Raw genomic sequence first — 22918 nt, 5'->3', positions numbered from 1 at the left:
CTTCCTCAACCTCGGTGCCACTGACAATTGAGGGGGAATTGTTCCTCGTTGTTACAGGCCCCTGTGCCTTTGTGGGGTATTTAGCAACATCTCTAGACTCTACCCACTAGATGCCAACAGTACCCCATCCCTCGCCATAACAACCAAAAATGTCTCTGGACGTTGCCAAATGTCCCCTTGGTGGATAATACCAGCACCATTGAGGATCACTGGCCTAGAACTGTTTGTTCAGCATGCAACCTAATGTTTTCTATGAAAACACAACTCCAAGGGCCAATATTTTTCTTCTTCTCATAATATATAATCTGTTGAAAGCGGATAGAACCCATATTTCAACATCCCCGTTTGGCATCTTTTTCCAAGTATTTTCAGGGTGTCAATTAGGGAAAATGGAAAAAGAATATTGGCCATGGGCCATTTTTCCACTGGGCTTTGAGAAAATCCCCATCTTGAATTTTCCTAGTATATCTCTGTCCGATAAGCCCACTCATAAAACCAGGGCCTTAGCCAGGGCCACACATACAGGACTCCTTACGGACACACCATGATCAGGGCCTTACTGCTGTCTACGCTGGTGGCTGGAGGTAAGCCCTGTCGCCCAGAGGCACTTTTCCAGCCTCCTGGTGGAACTGAGGATGGGACCTCCCTGCACCCGCTGGGCTCAGTCCTGTGGTTGTAGGAAAGCTGGAGTGAAATTTCAGAAAAGAGTAACAAAGGGTAGGACTCTACAACCTGTAAGGATCCTTCTAGAACAGGGATTCTCTATTTGGGGGTTGGGAATTCAGGAAGTATGGGGTAGATTGTTTGGGTCACTGCTCCCTGGGTTTACAACCCTTTCTCTTTCTACAGCTCTCAGCTGCGGGGTCCCCACTTACCCACCGCAACTGTCCAGAGTGGTTGGAGGTGAAGATGCAAGGCCCAACAGCTGGCCCTGGCAGGTGAGTCCCCCATACTCTACTTCTTGCCTCCTTGTCCTTCCATAAATAACATCAGCCCTTTACCCTCCACCACAGGGTCTATTGCACTGGCAAAAACGAGGATTGGTGGGGACTCAACAGGCAGGATGGGGGAATTCAACAATAAAAAATACATTTCTGTGCCCTTGGTCAACCTTGGGGGTGGAAGGAGAGGGGCCTTCTCTAACGAGGATAAAGATCTGCCCTAGCCCACAACCCATCCACACAAATTCACAAATACATTCTTTCTGTTAACCAATCAGATGTTTGCTTACAAATATATTGTTATCTGAAGATCCATTCATCACTCTTTATGCAAATATTCCTTGCTTTCAGGAACCAATCAGTGCTATTTTATGCAAATTAATTCTTGACTACAGGCAAATCGATGTTACCAATAAAGTAAATGCCTCCTTACCTTGAAATAATTCTAACAATAAGGTGACTAAAAATGCCGGGTGGGGCACAGGCACAAATTACTAGGACCTGTTAGTGGTAAGACTCATGAAAGAAATATGTGAAGCGTACACTGACATTAATAAATATAGTAAAATATCTCTTATCTGACATGATTGGGATTGAGTAATAGGCTCAGTGGCAAAGAACCCGCCTGCCAATGCAGGAGACCTAGGTTCAATCCCTGGGTCAAGAAGATGCCCCAGAGAAGGAAATGGCAACCCACTTCAGTATTCTTGCCTGGGAAATCCCATGGACAGAGGAGCCTGGTGGGGCTACAGTCCATGGGGTTGCCAAGAGTCAGACATGACTTAGCGACTAAACAACAAATTGAAAGATTGGTTATAGATAAATTATTAGAAATCACACATATCCTTTAAATACTTATTTAACTGAAAACTTATAAATATGCATTTAGTCACCAATCTATCTTGTATAAATCATCCCCACAATATCATCTGTAATTCCATTTCTTTAAAGTAGAGTAACTGACTATGAGATACTCAAGAAGCAATCTAACAGCCCTTCCAGATCATGATGACCTATTTTCTCAATTTTTTCAGTTTTTCCATCTATGCTTAATTCACCGCAATTTTTTAAAAGTCATGGTTATCTGGTCTCTTCCAAGCACTTACCTTAGTTTCCATGTAAACCACAGCTATCTTTTAGAACTCATATTTCATTGGTTACATATTTAATTAATGCACACGATTACAATATGAGTACAACTGGCATACACAGGTTTGGGCGCAGAAAGGTTGAGTGGGGTGAGTTTACAATGTAAGGGAGTGCTCAGAGTGCCCATGCAGCCATCAGTAGGTTTCATGGAGGGAATGCAACATCCATTCATCCTCCCCTCAATTAGGAGAGCTTCAGTCATAGATGGCGACAGACAATTCACAATTTATGTATTGGATTGGCCATAGAATTCATTCAGATTTTTCTATAAGATGTTACCAAAAGAAAACCCAAACGAATTTTTTAGCCAACCCAGTACTTAGCTCTGTGTACTTTTGCCAGTTCTTCTACTTTTCTCACACTCCCACAATATATTTTTTCTGGGAATTTGGAAGAGGGGCCCTATACCTCCCCCTTAAGTAGAGGTCACCCTTGTGCTGAGAATCAATCAATGCTGCCTACCAAAATAACTCCTCACCCTCTGGACCATTGGCTCCACCTCGGTACCACTTGCTGATACAAACGCATCCTTGCCTTGGGAACCAACTGACGCTAGTCTTAGAAGGGTCTCACTACACTTCCTGCTTCTGCTTCCCTAGGAGATTTTTTTAATCAGGATGGGTGGGCAGGTCAAGCCGGGTGGGGACCAGGGTGAGGCAAACGAGGCACACACTTTGGGGGCAAAAGTTAAGGAAGGGCCACAAAACTCAGTAACCAAAATGAATTTTTAATGCAATATTTTTTTAAAAAATCAAACTTTATCATAATGAACAAAATATCAAAATTTTAAACAAATATAATTTGCTCTACATTGGCTGAGGGGTCTCTTCTGTTCCACACTCATCTCAAGATTATGATTCTAGGTCACAATCCACTAGACACTGGAAAATAAAGTGCTAGATGGTTTAAAATTAAAGTAGAGTGTGTAGGACTTCACTGGTGGCCCAGTGTTTAAAACTCCTCATCTCCACTGTAGGGGGCATGGATTCTGTCTCTGGGAGGGAATGAAGATCCCACATGCTGCAGGGCATAGCCAAAAAAAAGAGATAATAATAAAGTAGGATGTGTAAAGTTTCCAAATAGATTCTGGAGCCAGACTATTCATGCTATGGCACATACTAGTGTACAAGTGAAGCAACTCAATTTACCTTTCTCAGTGAGTAATATTAAAAATACATGGCACCCCTTATGATGTGGACCATGTTGTACAAATTTCTATTCACTGCCTTGTAAAGTGGGAATAATAATAGTGCTTCATGAGATTACTGCGATTGTGATGTGAGCTTATTTACACTCTGAGCTCAGAACAGTGTCTGGTATATGGTAAGTGTTCAAATTATTAGATATTTAAAGTGTTAGCTATTATGATTATTAATAATCCCAAGAGCCCCAGACAAGCATTATAATTCCCATTTTCTAGACAAGGTGACTGGGGCTCAGAAAAGTTATATAATTGCCCAAAGTGACCCAGTTAGCCTGGGGGAAAGTGCAGAGTCAAATTTGGTTTAACCTTTGCTCTTGTGGCCACACTTTGCTGCCCACAAATTGTATGTTTATACATTATTTCAAATTTTCACATCGGTAGGATGATTTCAGCCTATTTGGAGATTTGGGCATGGGGCATCCTTTTAGGTATCTTTTTAATTTGGTCTAATTTTAAGCATTGTTTTTAAAAGGTCAGTTAATCTAAGTCCCCTTAATGTGAAGCAAACAAGATGTCATGGGGATAATCAGAAGTGATATTTGGAGAAAAGCAGCATCACTCCTGCTTTTCCTCCACAGGAACCATGGTCAGAGCAGGCAATGCCCTGCTGTCACCTCCCTCCTTTCTATTTGGCCTTGGCAGGGACTTCAAGGGGAAGGAGATGGGACAGCTTCCACAGAGACCCAAATGGTGCCAAATGCAACCACCTTCAAGTTCCAATCCACACCCATTAAGCAATCAAATCTAAGTGGAAACAAGTTTTTCTTTAAAAAAACAAGTTGAGGAGTCGTCAGGGGTAAAGTGCACTTAAGTATTTTCATAATCCTATGAGTGGATTTAGTCTTCAAGGAAAAACTGAAGAGCAATAGGCGACAAGTTCGGCAAGAGAGACCAGACACTTGCCCTGGTGAGTCCATTTTCATTCATTCACTCATTTTCTGATTAACTCACTTGTTCAATTTATTAAGGACCCACTATGAGACAGGAACTGTTCTAGGCACCTGGAATACAGCAGTGGAAATGAAATTCACAGAGCTTATATTAAAGTGGGAGAATGAGAGTATCAACCATTGAATGGGCAAATTCATAACATCAGGTGATGATAGATGAAGAATAAAACAGAACACGAGGAAAGAGCTGTGTGTGTCCATATGTGTGCATGGGTGTGTAAGGATACGCATGTACACTTGTGTGGATATGAGTGTGCATACCCTTAGATAAGGTGATCACAGAGAACCTCACAGGGAAGAGCACAGACCTGCAGGAAGTGAAGGAGAAACCTATGCTAATACTTTACAGAAGAATAGTTCGGGCAGAAGGAATAGCAAACGCAAAGGCTCTGAGGCAGAAATGGGCTTGTTGTGTTTCCAGAAACTCGTGGAGGTCAGTGTGGCCGGAGCAGAAAGGGGAATGAGAGCCTGTAAGGTGAGGGTGGTCGTGTAGAACCTTGTAGGGCATTGTACAGTTTGGGGTTTACATCGTATGAGAGCAGAAGCCACCAGCAGTTCAGAGCAGAGGAGAAACATAATTAAGCTCACATTTTAAAAGGATCATTCTGCCCACCGTGTTGAGAAATGGGGTGAGGAAGGGGCCAGACCGAGATCAGGGTCAATACATAGGAAGCTACAATAATAATCCAGGTGAGATGTGAAGATGATGGGGACCAGCAGTTGAGGTGGTAGGAGGGAGGCGTTCTGTCCACATATTCTGGAAGTAGAGCTGGTGGGATTTGCTGGTGGGTTCGAATGAGGCATATGAGAGAAAGAGAAGCATCAAATTCACCGCCAAGAGTTTTGGCCTGAACAGCAGGTACAGCTGGTTTGCCATTTACCAAGACAAGAAAATTTAAGGGAAGCACAGATTCAGGAAGTGGGCAGAAGGGATCACAATTTTGCTTTACACATATTAAATTGGAGGAATATGTCCTGAAGAAATAGCTCCCAAGAAAGGAAAAATCCCAACAAGTTGCACTACAGAAAGATGTTCAAAACAATTACTTCTTGGACTTCCCTGGCAGTCCAGGGCTAAGATTCCCCACTTCCAATGCAAGGGGCGTGGCCTCCATCCCTGGCTGGGGAATGAATATCCTACATGCCCCGCAGCACAGCCAAAAAAAAATTTTTTTAACTAATTACTTCTTAATAGAGTTTTTATTTACATTTTTGACATTTTGTTCATCATAGATTTTTTGTGTTAATTTTCTAAAGACTATTAAAATGTTATGTAGCTGGATTAGTTTCTGCTCGCCCCCTTAGATTTTGCACCTGAGGCGAGCGTCTTGCTTGCTCAACTTCCCCTGCCCCCACTGCCGGGGCTGGGACCCTTTCAGCTATGGGACCACCTGTGCTTCTTCCCAGGTCTCCCTGCAGTACAGCTCCAGCGGCCAGTGGCGTCACACCTGCGGAGGGTCTCTGATACAACAAAACTGGGTCCTAACAGCGGCCCACTGCATCAGGTAATTGCTATTCCCCCGTCTCCCCGCCTGCTCACCCTACTGGCCAGCACTCATCTCTCAGAGTTAGAGCCCAGATGGCCCAAACCACCCCATATAAAGCAGCATCGCACATAACCACTTTCTTGGCCAAGAAATACTCTCTCTTCGATCTATAGTTCAGTCTGTTGGTAGACCCATATATACGATATGGATTGCCCATTCTGTGCAGGGCACTGAGGGGGACTATGGGGAGGGAGAGGCCCATCTTCTTCCCTTTTGGGGCGAACTAGATATGGCCTCTGGATCTGGAACTTGGTTCACTTGAGCTACTTAAATGACTTCTTCAAGTCTCAATACCATCACCCACAAAAAAGCAGCTAACAGTATTTGCAGTAGTTGCAGTTTAGTCGCTCAGTCGTGTCTGACTCTTTGCGACCCCATGGACTGTAGCCTGCCAGGCTCCTCTTTCCATGGGATTTTCTATGCACGAATACTGGAGTGGGTTACCATTTCCTTCTCCAGGGGATCTTCCCAACCCAGGAATCGAATCTGTGTCTCCTGCATTGGCAGGCAGATTCTTTACCACTAAGCCTCCGGGGAAGCATCCATGGGTATTCAGTGTGGATTCAATGAGATGATGCAGTAAACGGGCCAGCACAGAGCAAGCGCTCAATAAAAGTGAAACTAGCACCATTATAAGGCCCACAGGGAAGGGAAAGGCTCTCTGACATCCACTGTTCACCTTGTCCTCTTCCTTCCCTACAGCCTCTGCTTGGCATACCCAGGCTGGCGCTCACTGGATTTTCCACTGGGCCAGTGGGACACTCTCATTGTCAGGGGTGGTCCCTTCTCTCTACCTAATTTACAAGTTCTATGAGGTGGTGGGGGAAATCACAGAGGTCTGGGATTCAGGAGTCCTGCTTCTACCTCTGAGTTGTCACTAACGAGCTGGAGAGTAAGACTTTGGACCAGTTAGTCCTTCCTAAGCCTCAGGCTGGCTTCCTAGGTGGTTCAAGGGTAAAGAATCAGCCTGCCAAGGCAGGAGACGCAGGAGATGCAGCTTTGATTCTTGAGTCAAGAAGATCCCCTGGAGAAGGAAATGGCAACCTACTGCAGTATTCTTGCCTGGAGAATCCCATGGACAGAGGAGCCTGGCAGGCTACAGTCCATGGGGTCACAAACAGTCAGACACAACTGAGCACGCGCTCAGTTGAGCACGCGCTCACGCATGCAAGCCTCAGGTTCCCCATTTAAAAACAGGAAATGAGGAGTTAAACTAAACAAAATGGCCTTGGGAACTTCCCTAGTGGTCCAGTAGTTAAGACTCTGTGCTTCACTGCAGGGGGCACAGGTTCGATCCCTGGTTAGGGAAGTTCTGCATGCTATATAGTTGTGGCCAAAAAAGATAATAAAATTTTAAAATTAAAATAAAAAATGCCCTTTAAGTTAAATGACTGCAGTTATCTGTATCCATCTTACTTCCCCTATAGTAACATACAGCTTATATTATTATAATTTTATTTTATATTATAGTTTACAGTTGGTATCATATAGTTGTAATTACCGTTTTGTTGTAGTTTTTATGTTATGTTGTAACTAACTGATTGCCCCAAGGAAAGAAAAATTCCCAGTGCCAACTAGTGGCTCTTGGAGCAGGAGCTGGCTGGGGTCCCCCAGCACCGTCCAGAGCTTGGTCTCTAACTGGTACATTCACTGGGATGTCCCAGCCCATAGCGCTCAGAGAGAGGAAAGGACAGCCCAGAGCTCACCTTCCCTGCCCGGCCCCCTCTCCCCCAGCTCCTCCAGGACCTACCGCGTGGTGGTGGGCCGGCAGAGTCTCTCCACCGCTGAGTCTGGCTCACTGACCGTCGCAGTCTCCAAGTCTGTGATCCACGAGAAGTGGAACTCCAACCAGCTCGCCCAAGGGTGCGTTCTGTCTGGGTGCACTTTGGGGGGTGGGCTGGCAGGGACACAGACTGAGGGTGGGCTGTCTCCCAGAAAGCAGTGGGTGCTGTCCCATCCTTTATTCCTTCTGTAGGGAGCCGGGAGAGGTTCTCAGCCCCAAAGAGGCCTGGCTGGCATGTGACTGCGGTGGCGGGGGGAACCTAGATCTCCTGCCAGTTAAGTCTACAGGGTTCCAGTCCACCCCAGGCACTCACTGACCATGGATTTATTCTGTGCCAAACCCTGAGGACACAGAGATGGGTCTACAGGCCCCACGACTGGGAGTGGAGTCCATAAGCAGAGTGGGACATGTCCTTCCTGCCTTCCTCCACCCTGTACCTCCTCCCAGCAAGATCTTTTAAAAAGAAAGACTCCCTGAAACCCTACAAAGCAGCCTCGGTAACAGACACAGGAAGCTAGTCAAGGGTTCAGAGCTCTGCAAAACCCTAGTGATGGTTCCCCAACCAGCAGGGAGACTCTACTCCCCAGCTCCTTAGACGAACACATGCCACCCATGCTCACCCTGAGCATGGTGACCATCCCCCTACCCATGTTCCACATACCACACTGAGTGCTGGACGCATAGAGATGCACAGGTCACTGCAGCAGCTCTCAGGGTGCCCATGGCCAGAAGTGCGGCTGTGAGGCAGTGCGGGGGGTGGTTAAGGAGCCTGCTGGCTTAGATATGAATAACGACCGTGTGGCATTGTTGGCATCTCCCCACCAGGGACAGAAAGTTATCTCCCCTTTTCCTGCTTCCCCATCACCATCCTGGAACCCAGATGTATCCATCATCCTCTCCCATCCCCCAAGGGCACATCTGCAGTTCCAGAAGGGCCTTTAGAAAGAAGTACCCCAGCCAACTCTTCAAATTTGCATAATTTAACCACACACAAGGCCTCTTCTGCAGCCCAAGATGCCACTCTTGAATGGCTGCCCAGAAAGCTCACTCACCAAATCTTCCCATGACGCTGCATCACAGCCCAGGGGACAGCAGAGGATGCCTTGTGGCCATAACTCTCTGCGCTCTTTCATCTGGGCAGCCTGCCGTGGTCCAGCACTGATGATGGCTCACAAAGGATGCAAGGAGTCCGTGAGTCATAAGGCAGTCTCTGCCCCCAAAGGGACTAGTCAGCTAGATGAAACACACACAGACAAGACATTGGAAAGCCATAACATGACACGGAATGTGTCCAGAGAGGCTTTAAGAGATGGGAAGGAGATGGCTGGGCAGAGAGTGGAGAGAGAGATTTTTAGCTACATATGGCCTCTCCATGTGGCCTTGGCTTCTTCGTGGCACAGAGGTTAGGATCTAAGAAAGGAAATCTTGAAAGATCTTACAGAAGCTTCATCTCTTGTCATGACTTAGTCTCAGAAGTCACATGGTGTCACTTCCTAAACATCACAGGCCCCCCATCCCCACCCAGGGGAAAGAAACTGAGACCCCCAGCTCTCAACAGACAGTGTCAACATCACATTGCAACAAGCACCAACAGGTGGGAGATCTCATTGCAGCCATCGTCTAAAATGTGATTGGCCAGTCGCTAAAGGTTTCCTAGACAAGGACATGAAACTCAGGGATAAATCTGACAGCAGAGCTCAAGGTGGAAAAGAGAGTGAAGAATAAAGGCAAAAAGTCCTTTTGGTCTGAACATCTGCTGTTTTCTAAACCAAACACAGGAAGTACAAGGCCAGCATGGACATCCCCAAGCAATCATGGATTTATTCCCTTGCTGATCCTGGAAAGAACCTCAGAATCCTTGTCAATGCAGCCTGCCAGGCAGCCACAACTAATCCATCAGAGTGGACTTTGCAAGACAGACCGACTTGCCCTCTCTGTTTTAAACAGTCCCCTGAAAGGCCTTTAGGAATTTAGGGCTTCAAGCTCCACCAGGGACAAAATACAGTCCTGGGGGGACTCCTCCAGTGGCCCAGTGGTGAAGACTCTGCCTTTCACTGCAGGGGGTATGGGTTCAATCCCTGGCAGGAGAACTAAGATTCCACACGCTGCTGAATGTGGCCAAAATTTTCTTTTTAAATGCAGTCTTGGGGTTTAACCATAGCTGCTCCCAATCCCTCGTAACCCCAACAGCAGGAAGAGTCAGCATCAGTCCAGCCAGGGACGGGGTTCAGTGATCCCAGCTGGGGCTAGAATCAGAAATATAACTTGGACAGAACCAGTCAACCCTCTAGTTATGCTCCACTTCTTTTCCAACCCAGGAACGACATTGCCCTGCTCAAACTGGCCAGCTCTGTCCCCCTGACTGACAAGATCCAGCTGGGCTGCCTGCCGCCTGCCGGCACCATCCTGCCCAACAACTACGTCTGCTACGTCACGGGCTGGGGAAGACTGCAGAGTAAGTGGGTGCTGGGAGCTCCATGGCTCCCAAGGGAAGGGGGCGATGTCACCGCGGTTCAGACAGGGGTTTTCTCTCCGCTCATTATCCAAGGAGTCTGAAGAAGTGCCTGCTGCCTTGGAGAAGAAGGATAGTGTAGACAGATAAGGCCTTTCCAGGTGGCTCAGTGGGTCAAGAATCCACCTGCAATGCAGGGGACGAGACGCAGGAGACAAGCGTTCATCTCCAGGGTCGGGAAGATGCCCTGGAGGAGGGCATGGGAACCCACTCCAGTACTCTTGCCGGAGAGTCCTATGGACAGAGAAGCCTGGTGGGCTACAGGCCATAGGGTCGCATAGAGTTGGACATGACTAAAGCGACTGAGCACGCACACGTGCATGCACACAGACAGGTAGGAATTCAGAATGCCTGGCCTCAAATCCAGTTCCTCCACCTATTTGCTGTGTGGCCACATGCAGAGTGCTTAGCCTTTCCATGCTGAAGTTTCCTCATCTGTAAAATGGGGATAATAATAGGCTCTGTATCACAAGGTTGCCGATGATACATGGGAAGCACTTAGACCAGTGCCTGGCACATGGTGCTATGTGTTAGCCGTTGTCACTGTCACCGTGACTACCTGACATCTGGCATAGAAGTCCCTCCTATGGCCCAAAGCCAGGGCCTAAAATAGCATTCACTCCGTGACCTCAGGATTCTACAGCTCCACAAAGGTCCCTGGGGTCCTCATCAGAGGACCTTCCCATCTCAAACCTCACTGGTCACGTGCCGCCTTACCGTGCCACTCAGACTCTGAGTACATGTGGGTCTCCCTAAGGGTCAGAAATCCAATGACAGTAAGTCACCAAGAAGGAGCAGAGGACCTGCCCTCCCCTTGGGAAATCACCAGAGGTTTGGAAAATTCCAGGAAGGCCCATGCAAATAAGTGACTACTTTTCCTCATAATGACAAACCTGTAAGTGACATTTTTTTACAGAGGTCCATCGACACACATACACTCAAATTGATATCACCCTCTTGTCTGCTTATCTGCAAAAACAGGACCCATGGACACTTAGCAGAAGTGAGAAGTGGAGATGTATCTCTTACTTATTGAGATACAAATTCAGCCACTGGTTCATTTATCAGAAAACACCCAGGCAGAATGTGTTTCACTGGAGGCAGCAAGAGCCAGGGAAGGGTCCAAGTGCTTGACTTTATTCCCAGCTATGTTGGCCACTAGCTGCGTAACCTCAGGCAAGCCATGTTGAAGCCTCAGTTTCCTCATCTGTAAAATGGAAATACAGTTGGTGAACATTTAAAGAGATGTGAAAATGCCCATACACTTGCAAAACGTAACACAGATTGCTGCTGCTGCTGCTGCCAAGTCGCTTCAGTTGTGTCCGACTCTGTGCGACCCCATAGACAGCAACCTACCAGGCTGCCCCGTCCCTGGGATTCTCCAGGCGAGAACACTGAAGTGGGTTGCCATTTCCTTCTCCAATGCATGAAAGTGAAAAGTGAAAGTGAAGTAACACAGGTTAGAATGGAGTTAATTAGAGTGCTCTTGGGAAAACCGCTTAACTTCTCTTGGCTTCAGTGTCACACGTGTCAAAACAGGAATTAATATCTATCATGAGGATTAGCATAGTATTTGAAAAGCCTAATAAAATGCAAGTGAAGAATACTATTAAGCCTGGCCATTAGTAGCAGTGGTGGTAGTACTGAAAGTGTGATGGCAGTGTCATTGCGAACAATTAGGAAAGCTTTACTTTCAACACATTCAAATATTTTTCCCAACCTGGGGCTCCAAATGCCAGTAGGCTCATTGTCATATTATGGTAAGTGGTAGAAATCCACGGAGCCAACTCAGTCAAAAGGGGAGTTTGTTATAAGGATTTAAGAAATTCAGTGCTCACCTTCAGCCACGAAATTAAAAAATGCTTACTTCTTGGAAGAAAAGCTATGACGAACCTAGACAGTGTATTAAAAAGCAGAGACGTCACTTTGCTGACAAAGGTCCATACAGTCAAAGCTATGGTTTTTCCAGTAGTCATGAACAGATGTGAGAGTTGGACCACAAAGAAGGCTGAGAGACAAAGAACTGAAGCTTTTTAACTGTGGTGCTGGAGAAGATGCTTGAGAGTCCCTTGGACAGCAAGGAGATCAAACCAATCAATCCTAAAGGAAATCAACCCTGAATTTTCCTTGGAAGAAGTGATGCTGAAGCTGAAGTTCCAATACTTTGAACTCCTGATGCAAAGAGCTGACTCACTGGAAAAGACCCTGATATGAGGAAAGATTGAGGGCAGGAGGAGAAAGTGGCGACAGAAAATGAGATAGATGGATGGTATCATCAACACAATGGACATGAGTTTGAGCAAACTCTGGGAAATAGTGAATGATAGGGAAGCCTCGCGTGCTGCATTCCATGGGGTCGCAAAGAGTCAGACACAACTAACTGAACAACAAGAGACTCAGTCAAGGGCAGAGAGCCAGGCTTAATGAACAGGAGAAAACTGGACACTGAAAGATTGTTAGAAACTCAGGAAACCCTCTCTCAGAATTTCTTTTCTTCATGGGTCTATTTCATCCTTCTCTCCCGAGAAGAAAATGGCGGCCAATACCAACAGCTCCCAGATTTATATCCTCTCTGGCTGGGATTTCTTAGTCCCAACCCCAAATTCCCAGGAAAAGGAGCTCATTGGCTTAGCTGGAGTCAGGTGTTCACCCCTGCACCAATCAGCAGTGGCCAATCAACTGTGAGGATACAATGTAGGCAAACTGGCTGCTTCCATGGCAACCCTATAGATGGAAGGAAGGAAGAGGGACCAGAGGAAAAGGGGCTGGGCAGAAAATTCAGTAGGTATCCCCTACTTGCTTTTTCCCTTTGTCCCTGTGACACCTGCTCTCTTGTCTCATGCAGCCAACGGAGCTCTTCCTGACATCCTGCAGCAGGGTGAGCTGCTGGTTGTGGACTATGCCACATGCTCCCAACCTAGTTGGTGGGGCAGCACTGTGAAGACCAATATGATCTGCGCTGGGGGAGACGGCGTGACCTCCAGCTGCAATGTGAGTCCAGGAAGTCACCCCCCGCCCCCAGCAAAATGGACCTGAAGGTGCGGAGAGTCTTTCAGGGTCCTAGACTCTATCCTCCCACCTGCCGGCAGAAGTGCTAGGAAGCAGCTTCACATGGTTGAGACCTTGACCTTTGTCCTTTCAGTCTCCAGAAAAGATGTTTTGAGATTCTCCTTGTAATAGTGTCTACCCTCTCACTGCTGGAAGGTCCTGCCTTGAGTCCCATTGAGGTCTCTCATTACTGTCATCACTTATTCTTCCCTCTGTCTAGGAAGAGAGACAAGGGGACCTATTTGCTGAGTCAGGATCTTTCCGAGATGATTTCAAGTTTATCTGTTGAATTAACCCCATTCATGATGGTCGCTTCAGGATAGCTACGACACGGCCTTTCTAGACACACCATCTTAACCAAACAGACTTGCTATGTGGTGGGCTTTGCAACATGAGCACAGGGCAGGAAGGAGCCTCATGTGTCCTTCAGTTTACACTGGAGACCTCCACTTTTTGCCCATGCAGACCAGCTCCCAGGAAACTCCCTCAGTGGGAGGGAACTCCCAATGGTGGTGGAGTAAATCAATTTCTAACTCAGGGACACATCTCAGCTCCTTCACTTACTGCCTGCACAACCTCAGACTGAGGAGTTTTGCTTTTCTCTTCGGTGAAATGGTGTGTGTGTTAGTCACTCAGTCGTGTCCAACTCTCTGAGACCCTGTGGACTATAGCCTTCCAGGCTTTTCTGTCCATGGGATTCTCCAAGCAAGAGTACTGGGATGGGTTTGCCATTCCCTTCTCCAGGGGATCTTCCTGACCCAGGGATCGAACCCAGGTCTTCTTCATTGCAGGCGGATTCTTTACCATCTGAGCCACCAGGTAGCAATACTTACCCCGTAGATTTTGGTAAAGATGAAATGGAATAAGGCCTATAAAGTGCTCAGCACCACTCCAGGCACCGAGGAAGAGCAAGGGCTAGCTCCTATCAGTATTATGGTGCCATCTTGAGCTGTGACTGCGAGGGCTGGCCTCAGGGAACTTGGCGACCCACATGGAACAATATAAATACACTGCCAATGTGTAAAACAAGGGCTCTGAAGAGCAGCCCCTGCCCCTCCCACGCCCCTGCCCAAGCCCCCAGGCCCCTCCTGACACAACTCTGTTCTTCCCCAGGGGGACTCCGGTGGGCCACTGAACTGCCAGGCGGATAACGGCCAGTGGCAGGTGCACGGCATAGTCAGCTTCGGGTCCTCCCTCGGCTGCAACTACTACCGCAAGCCCTCCGTCTTCACACGGGTCTCCAACTACAATGACTGGATCAATTCGGTAAGAACTGGACAGGCCGTGAGCCCCACGGGCCCTGCCCTCCCCTGGCCCAGTGAGGGCCATGCCCACCTAAGTTCTAAGAATCCCCTCCCTCCTCCTGAAAGCTAGAAAGTGCAGACTTGGGCAACCTCCACAGGGCTCCCCATGGGCCTTCACAGTTTCTGTGTAAGTTGAGTGAAAAGGCACGTAGAGGAGAGCTTTGTCCAAAGAGGTTGAAAATAAAGGTTACTCCTCCAGCATTAAGAGCGGTTTTCCCAGGATTCATGGAGTATTTTACTTCTCTTTATCTATGTGTAAGCCCAGACCCTACTGCCCAATGCTACATTTATCTGCAAAGCCCAAAACCCAATCATTTGAGTCCCCCACAGCCTTAATTGTTGGAAACTAGTCCTTCTAAAGGGGTCCCCCATAATTTTAGCAATTAAAGAGCAGTGTTAAACCTTAATGACCCCAATTAAGTGATACATAAGAGTTAGTTACCTCCACTGTAACTTTACATTTAATTTTATGTAGAATCTCTGATGTAAAATATCATTGCAATTTTCTTAATTACAGGAGAGATAAGAGATTTTCAGAGGCAAAAAGACTTCTTGAATTCAGGAAAAGAGAACCAAACCATTTTTTTAAAAAGCTGAATCACATGTTCTGGGGTTACATGTGTGCTGTGCTATGCTGAGCTTAGTCACTCAGTCGTGTCTAACTCTTTGCGACCCCATGGACTGTAGCCCACCAGGCTCCTCTGTCCATGGGGATTCTCCAGGCAAAAATACTGGAGTATCCTCCTCCAGGGGCTCTTCCCAGCCCAGGGATCGAACACAGGTCTCCTGCATTGCAGGCGGATTCTTTACCATCTGAGCCACCAGGGAAGCCTTGGTTATATATTCAAAAAGCCATATCTGTGTTAATGGGGAAAGATCTACTATAGGTTATTTTACAGCCCAAAGTAACAAGACTAATATATGTTATTTTATTAGCTGGTAGATAAAATTTTTCTAAATGTAAGCAATGCTTGTTTATAGTGGTAGAATTTTTCATTAAAATCAAACAAGTTTAAAAAGTAATAAAAAATAAACCAAAGGGTCCCCCAGATATTCTGTAGGGTGACCAATCATCTCAGTTCGCCCTGGACTGGGAGGTTTCCTAGGATGCAGGACTTTGTGTTTCAGACCAAGACAGTCTGGGTAAATGGAGCTGAGTTGGTCCCACTACAACTGTGACTGTGTCCCCAAAGAGCTTGATCCTGTTAACTCAAAATCAGTTCCTCACAAACTTCCAAACCAGCTCAATTCCTATTTTTTAAAAACAATGGATAAACATTCGTTTATAATGGAAACCAAAAAAAATTGTATTAAAAAAAAAAAAAAAACAAGCACCAATCTTGGGAGCAGCCATGGATATAATCAACAGTAGGTGAAAACAGCCAGAACATGGAGAGATGTCACAAGAAGGGCAGGCCTGGGGGGTACCTGGGGGAGGGATTAAGGTGTCGCGCCTGATGATGGATGTTTGGGCGAGGGGGGAAGAGGAGGACACTGTGCTGATTGGGGGCACTTTTTTTTTTCCTTTTTTGTTTGCGCTGGGTCTTCCTGGCTGTGCACAGGCTTCCTCTAGTTGCAGTGAGCCAGGGCTACTCTCCAGATGTGATGTGAGAGCTTCTCATTGCAATGGCTTCTTTTGTTGCAGAGCGTGGGCTTCCGTAGTTGCAGCACATGGGTGTAGTTGCCTCTGGCATGTGAAATCTTCCTGGACCAGGGATCGAACCCATGTCCGCTTGCATTGGCAGGGGGACACTTTTTTACCCACCACCCCCAGCACTGCCACCACCTCAGTTTGCTCTTCTGTAAAATGGGACTTGAACTAGACTAAGACTCACTCACTCTTTTAGGAGCCAGAACAAGTGGGAGTTGTAGTGTCAGAGCTCTCAAAGAAGGGAAAGTTGGCATCTGATTTCATTATTTTAAGTTGAATTTACAGAGAGAGCTGTTTAATTAAACCAAACCAACGCTCCATTATAAAATCAAATATGACACCACAGCCGTGAGCATGCGGTCCCAGGAGGAAGACAGCACTGTCAAATGGGCACTGTCAAAACAAGCAGGTGGCTGTCTCCGAGTTTTCCCAATAATACTTGCCGGCTCCTTGCTCATTTGTCTGTCTGTTGGCATTTCTTTTGCCAACAAGTGGTTTTAGGCACCAGAGGTTCCAGAAAAGTTTGTTAGAGAAAATGTAAAATCAAGAAGAGAGTGGCCATTAATTTACAAGATTTTTTTCAGTCAACTGGGGAAAAGCTATGATCTCATCCTGGCAGAGGAAAACCCGAGTCCAACTTTGGAGGTACCACCAGCATTTCAAAGGAGCCTGGCCCAGGACAGATTAGATGGGAGGATAATTAGAGTGTTTTGCAGCCAAGTCCAGGGATGCTCTCCAGCCCCAGCTGCTGTGTGAGTCACCAGGCAGCTGGCCCTGGCAGCACCTTGGGGGCCCCAAGCAGGGACTGGGAGCAACTGTCCTGTCTTCTGGTCCCAATATCAGCTGTTCCCAGCCACAAACACACGCACAACAGAGCTGGCCTCAGCTGAAAGCCTGATGTCAGAGAGAATCAACAGGGAAAACAAGGCTTGCAAGGCAGCTGGGCAGGGGTCCTGTGTTCCTGGGACAACAGTCAGGGTAGGCACATGTGCCTGTGACAGGTTCCAGAAGCAGCAGAGCCAAGCTTCCAGCTGTCCTCTTGGGGAGGCCACCCCAGCAACTGCAGAGGGGCCAGTGGAACCTTGCAGTGGTCCCAGCCCGGGGGACACAGTGGGGGCACACTCTGTGCAGCCTGGAGTTCTAAATCCAGACAGGTGACAAACCAAGGTCAGGAGCTGCAAAGTTGACAGGAGACAGATGGCCAGGGGCATTCATCCTTTCAACAGATATTAAATGAATCACTGGTATTCACCAGCTTTATAGTACATACTCTTGGTAAAAAATATGAAAAGAATATAGGAGTGTATCAAATCAAGAAGTAGACACCCCTCACTTGGCATGACACCTGCAATCCCACCATCCAGAGATAATCATAACCAACACTTGGTGTGTGGTCTTGATTTAGGTTCATCTATAAAACATTTATATATGTACATATAAACACACTGTCTTCTAACCAAAAATAGGATTTTACTTCTCATACGTTCTGCAACTTGGTTTTTTCACTTAACACCATGTCACACTATACATGTGAGCCCATATATATCTATTCATTCTAAGTAAGATTCCATAGTATGAATATAATGAATGAAGATTTCATCTCTTTTCCTATTTTCCCCTCTCACATGGCTGCAGTGAACATCCTTGGACATACATCCTTGCACTGGTCAGAGTCTCTACGTTACACAGATCCTGCAGCATCAAAGGATCATGGAGTTGGCACATTAGAATGTTTAATAGATGCCAAATAGCTTCTGAAAACGGGTTACAGCCCCTTCCATAGTGCACAACATTGCCTGGCAAACAGCAACAACTGTTAACAATTTCAGGTCTCTCAAATCTTTTGAGAAACAAATCACATATACAGACATGCCCATAAGTTCCCAGCCCCACTCCACCTCCACCCTGAAGCCCAAACTGAACTGCTTGGCTAAGGCTCCTTTTTTACAGGAAATCCATTTAAAGCTGTGATGACATCTTTTCTCCCAAGCATCATTAGAGCTCCTGGGGAGAGCTGCTTCAACTCCGGCTGCCTGATTCACACAGGCAGCGCAGAGTCGGGAGGGAGAAAGCTGGGAATCTGCACACAAGGCTCTGCTCTGCTGAGTTAACCTGATTATTTTCTTGTGTGTCCTGCAGGTGATTGAAAATAACTAACCACCAGAAGTCCCTGGGACTGTTTCAGACTTGGAAAAGTCACAGGAGAAAAATAACAATAAAGTGACAACTACTTGAATCACATCTTGGTGAGAGTCTTATTAGCAAACCGTACTTATGTCTAGGGCCCTGAAAGCAAGAAACAGGCTCGAGGTCTTTAAGCTGAGCTTACAGGCTCAGCAAGTGGGTGGGGGATGAGGAGGACGAGGGTCCTGAAGCCAGGAAGACACAGGCTGGACTCAAGAAGGCCCAAGTCTGGCCATGTCTCTCCACTGGTTAATTGTGTTCCGTGGACAAGTGACTTAACCTCCCCCAAAACACGGCTCCCACCCCAGTCACTTCTTGGGATGGGGTAGGGGGTTCAAAAGAAGTAAGAGCTGGGGAAATATTTCCCAAAAAGCCACAGTCTCCTTTATATGAGAAACAATAAAAAGTTAGAGCAAAATAAGGGGGAAATGGGTGAAAGAGAGTCCATATTCAACTTTTTTTTCTTTTTTAAGAACACTGCAATATAGAAAAACTTGATAATTTTTAAAATTTCATTTAGGATTTACAGATTCTAGCTCTTCAGATTCTGGTAGCCTTAAACTGATCTAAGAGAGATGCTGGTTTGTTTGCAGAAAAAATTTCCTATAGATCAGTGGTTCCCCAGTAGGGGTCTATGAGGACGATTTGGCAATATCTGAAGACACGTTTGGTTGTCAAGACTCAAGAGAGGTGGGTAGAGGCCAGGCTGCTCAACATTCCACAGTGCACAGGATGGCCCATTCCACAGTGCACAACAAAGGATTCTCTGGCCCCAATGTCAGCTGTGCCGAAGCTGAGAAGCCCTGATGTAGAGAAAACACAGGGGTCACAGGCCACAGCCGCTAGCCATGAATGGGTCAAGGGCAAAAAGCCCCATAGTGTCCATGGCGTTCTGCTTCTCCTCCTCCATCGCTGGTCATTTGGCTCCAACTTGGAAGCTACTAGGACTGCCTGCTGCCCGTGGGGAGAGAGCAGACCCTCTACAGGCTACAGAAACCTCCAATGGATGTCAGCCACAGTGGTAGGAAAGTCCAGGCCTTAGCCACAGCCAGAGCTGGAGCAGGAAGGTTTCAGGGTGAACAGTAAGGTAGGGTGAGGGGTCCTGATCTCATTATGTTTTAAAGAAAAGTTTTTTCCGGAGGAAATTAAAACAGCCAGGGATCTGTTTGTAAATTCCTTTCACTGAAACAGCATTAGCGACCTGTGAAAACACAACCACAGGGAGGCCTGTGAGTTCTCTCCACTGAAGGAAGAATTCCAAAGCGAGGCTGCGGGGAATGCACACCAAGTCAGAACTTTCGGGGAATGCACACCAAGTCAGAACTTTAAAAACAACTCTAGGGACTTCCCTGGTGGTCCAGGAGTTAAGACTTCACCTTCCACTGCAGGGGATGCACGTTCAATCCCTGGTCAGGGAGCTAGGATCCCACATGGCTTGTGGCCAAAAAACCAAAACAGAAAACAGAAGCAATGTTGTAACAAATCCAATAAATACTTTAAATATGGTCCACATCAAAAAAATCTTTAAAAAATAAAATGAAACAAAAAATAGCTCTGGCTGCAGCCTTCTTGAGTGTGTGTATATGTATGTGTATGTGTACGCGTGTGCTGGGCAGGGGGTGGAGATAAGGGAACAAGCATCTCAATTATAAGTTTAGAAAAGTCAAAATTCACCATAAAAATAACAAAAGAATGCCATTTGCAGCAATAAGGATAGACTTAGAGATTGTCATACTGAGTGAAGTCAAACAAAGACAAATACCATAAGTGAAGTTGCTCAGTCGTGTCTGACTCTTTGTGACCCTGTGGACAGTAGCCTACCAGGCTTTTCAGTCCATGGAAATTTTCCAGGCAAGAGTACCCCAGTGGGTTGCCATTTCCTTCTCCAGGGGATCTTCCCGACCCAGGGATTGAACCCGGGTCTCCCGCATTGCAGGCAGATGCTTTACCGTCTGAGCCACCGGGGAAGCCCATATACACACTACCATACATAAAACAGATAACAAATAAGAGCCTACTGTATAGCACAGGGGACTCTACTTAACACTCCGTGATGGCCTATGTGGAAAAAGAATCTAAAGAAGAGTGGATAAATGTATGTATAACTGATTCACTTTGCCGTTCACTTGAAATTATTAATAACACAACACTGTAAATCAACTATACTCCAATAAAAGTTTTCTAAAAAGAAAATTCAAAATTCACAAAATTCAAGTCAGATTAAATTAATGAAGAAAAGTTGAGAGAAGAGACGGGGCCCAGGAGTTGAGCACATTGCTTAGCCCTGATGGGCCCTCAACAGCCTGTGAGACTTTCTCCTCCATGGCCATGGCTCATGGTGCCCCTGGAGTCCTGCCAGGGATGGCCCTGCACCTGCTTTTCTCCTCTCCTCTGCTCAGCAAAGCTCAGAGCCAGAGCCTCCCCAGGAGGAAGGAGGAGCCCTCACAGCCCCTTCTCGTGGCACAAAAAACCTGAGCAGAGCAGGAGGGCACCCAACATGTTCTGAGCCCCTTGGAGGAACAACCACCCTGAGTGGGGCATTGTCCAGCCATGCTTCGCTATTCTCACTGGGGCCTCCCAAGTCAGGAGATACTAAAGGGATTCCTGATTCTTGAGGGTCAAGAGTGAAGACTACACAGAGGGGCAGAAGGTACAGGCCTGCAACCTGCCATCAGGGGCTGTGCTCGGGTACTGGGCCGTCCCACGCTGGCAATGAGGACTGGCTCCATCAGTGGGGAGTGTGGGAGGCGTCAGCCTGGCACCTCAGAGGCCAGGGAAGGCTGTCTTTGGCATAACGAGCAAATGTCACTGCAGGCAGCGCTGCTGTTCGTTGTTTTAGTCACTTAGTCGTGTCCGACTCTTCCCAACCCCATGGACTGCAGCTTGCCAGGCTCCCCTGTCCATGGGATTCTCCAGGCAAGAATCCTGGAGTGGGCTGCCATGCCCTCCTCCAGGGGACGTTCCTGACCCAGGGACCGAATCCACATCTCCTGCATCGGCAGGCGGATTCTTTAGCACGGAGCCACCAGGGAAGCCCCACTACAGGCAGTCACTTCGTGCATTTGCAGAAGCAAAAGCATCAACCCTCAGGGCAAGCCTTTGGCTTGCAGAAGAAATCTGTGCTCGGGCTTGGGGCCCTGCTCACCCCCACCCTGGGGAGGACACACTGGCCCTCCAGCAGCCTCACCCTGAGGAGGAGGGTCTGAAGGTCCTCACAGTGAGCCCACTGCTCAAAAATGCTGTCCAGGGTCTCGATGTACCAGGAGCCGCTCTTGGGATCCCTCCAGGAGACAAAGCCTGCGGAAGGAGAAAGGCTGAGCTTCGCTGGGGAGCCACCCTCCCCATGCAGGTGGGCCCACCGCTAGACCTTGACTGATGTCCACAGCCCTCCAGAGCCTGCATCTCTGGGCTCTGCATGATCTTATTTCATCCTCGCCACTACCCTGTGACTTTGGTTAGGGTTCTTGTTTTCCCAACAAGGCAATCTAGGCTTGGAGAAGTCAGGTGAGTCTTCCAAGGGATAAGAAAGAAGGAAACAAACATTTGTCACACCTGCTGTGTGCCAGGCACTGGGCTCAGCAGTGGGCCAGACACCTTGTTAAAATCACCATGATGATCCCCAAGGTACAGTTAATATTCCCATTTTAAAGATGAGAAGACTGAGGCAGGGCCAGGACAAGGGTGAGGAGACCAAGGCACACCGAAACAAGGGTGCTTGCCTTCTTCTATTGTGCGTTCTAGGCACCTTGACTGCCTTGCCCTGAGCTGAAGCTCAACTTACTCAGGGTCACAGAGACAACAAAGTGGCAGAACCAAGACTCACACCCAGGTCTGTCCTTCACAGCACTGCTGCCTCCAGGGCAGATGAGGGGATTTGCCAGCCAGAAGGACAAGGTCTCCGGATCCGCTCACCTGGGAAGGTGGAGTAGGACACCAAGATGTCGCTGGGCGTGGGCAGACTAGACACGGCATCTGGCTCATCAGTGGAACGTGGGCCTTCCTGGAATGGGGTAGCATCCGTCTCAGGGTTGCTATTGGGGGTCTCATCTTCAGGGGAAGTGGAGGCCACCTCAAACCCATGGTCTTTCTGCTCTGCAGGAAGCGGAAACAGACACAAGTTGTCAATCAGACACTCAGACAAGAGCTCCCACTTTTCTGTGCCACCAGCCCTGAGAGGCCTGATTTCCTCTGGAGCCAGGGGCCTAGTGCCGGGCCAACATGAGCAGGAAGCCTAAACAGGAGCTTTACTTTTACTAAAACAAAATTTCTATATGTTCATTCAATAAAGTGGGGGCAGGCGGGGAGCAAGAATGCAGACATTTTAAAAACAGCAAAAGAAACCAGTTAGAAGATATACACACCAAAGAACTGGAAACAGGTGTTCAAACAAGAACTTATGTAGCAACATTCATATTATTCACAGCACACAAAAGGTAGAAACCACTCATGTGTCCAGGGACAGATGAATGGAGGTATAAACATCCAATAGAATATTACTCAAGCTTAAAAAGGGATGAAATACTGCATCATAATACAATGTGGATGGGCCTCCAGAGTAGGCTAAGTGAAAGAAGCCAAATATCAAGGGCCACATGATATCCTATTTATATGAAGTATCCAGAAGAGGCAAATCCAGAGAGAGGAA

General features: G+C 47.3%; 2 protein-coding genes across 7 annotated transcripts in view; one reads left to right on the top strand and one right to left on the bottom strand.

Annotated features, from left to right (window-relative positions):
* Positions 1-544: 544 nt before the first annotated feature.
* On the top strand, positions 545-18694 carry LOC101111210 (chymotrypsin-like elastase family member 2A). Its single transcript, XM_060395959.1, has 7 exons — positions 545-584; positions 751-938; positions 5652-5749; positions 7526-7654; positions 9893-10029; positions 12932-13077; positions 14248-18694. The coding sequence occupies exons 1-7, from the start codon at positions 545-547 to the stop codon at positions 14506-14508; spliced, it is 999 nt and encodes a 332-aa protein (XP_060251942.1). The 3' UTR covers positions 14509-18694.
* Positions 17801-22918, bottom strand: part of CASP9 (caspase 9) — a 22090-nt gene continuing 16972 nt past the window's right edge. For 3 of the 6 annotated variants that reach the window (XM_012187488.5, XM_060396599.1, XM_042257438.2), the window contains 3 exons: positions 22186-22365; positions 21461-21570; positions 17801-19474 (listed from right to left, as the gene is read on the bottom strand). In XM_012187488.5, coding sequence (XP_012042878.3) covers positions 19385-19474; positions 21461-21570; positions 22186-22365 — 380 coding nt within the window. In that variant the 3' untranslated portion in view covers positions 17801-19384. Of the gene's footprint in view, positions 21571-22185; positions 22366-22918 lie in introns of all 6 variants that reach the window. The other 3 variants (XM_060396596.1, XM_060396598.1, XM_060396597.1) reach the window with 1 other exon arrangement.

This window comes from Ovis aries, chromosome 12 (assembly GCF_016772045.2).
Source record: "Ovis aries strain OAR_USU_Benz2616 breed Rambouillet chromosome 12, ARS-UI_Ramb_v3.0, whole genome shotgun sequence".
NCBI lineage: Eukaryota > Metazoa > Chordata > Mammalia > Artiodactyla > Bovidae > Ovis > Ovis aries.
This window is presented reverse-complemented; position numbering and strand designations above follow the sequence as displayed.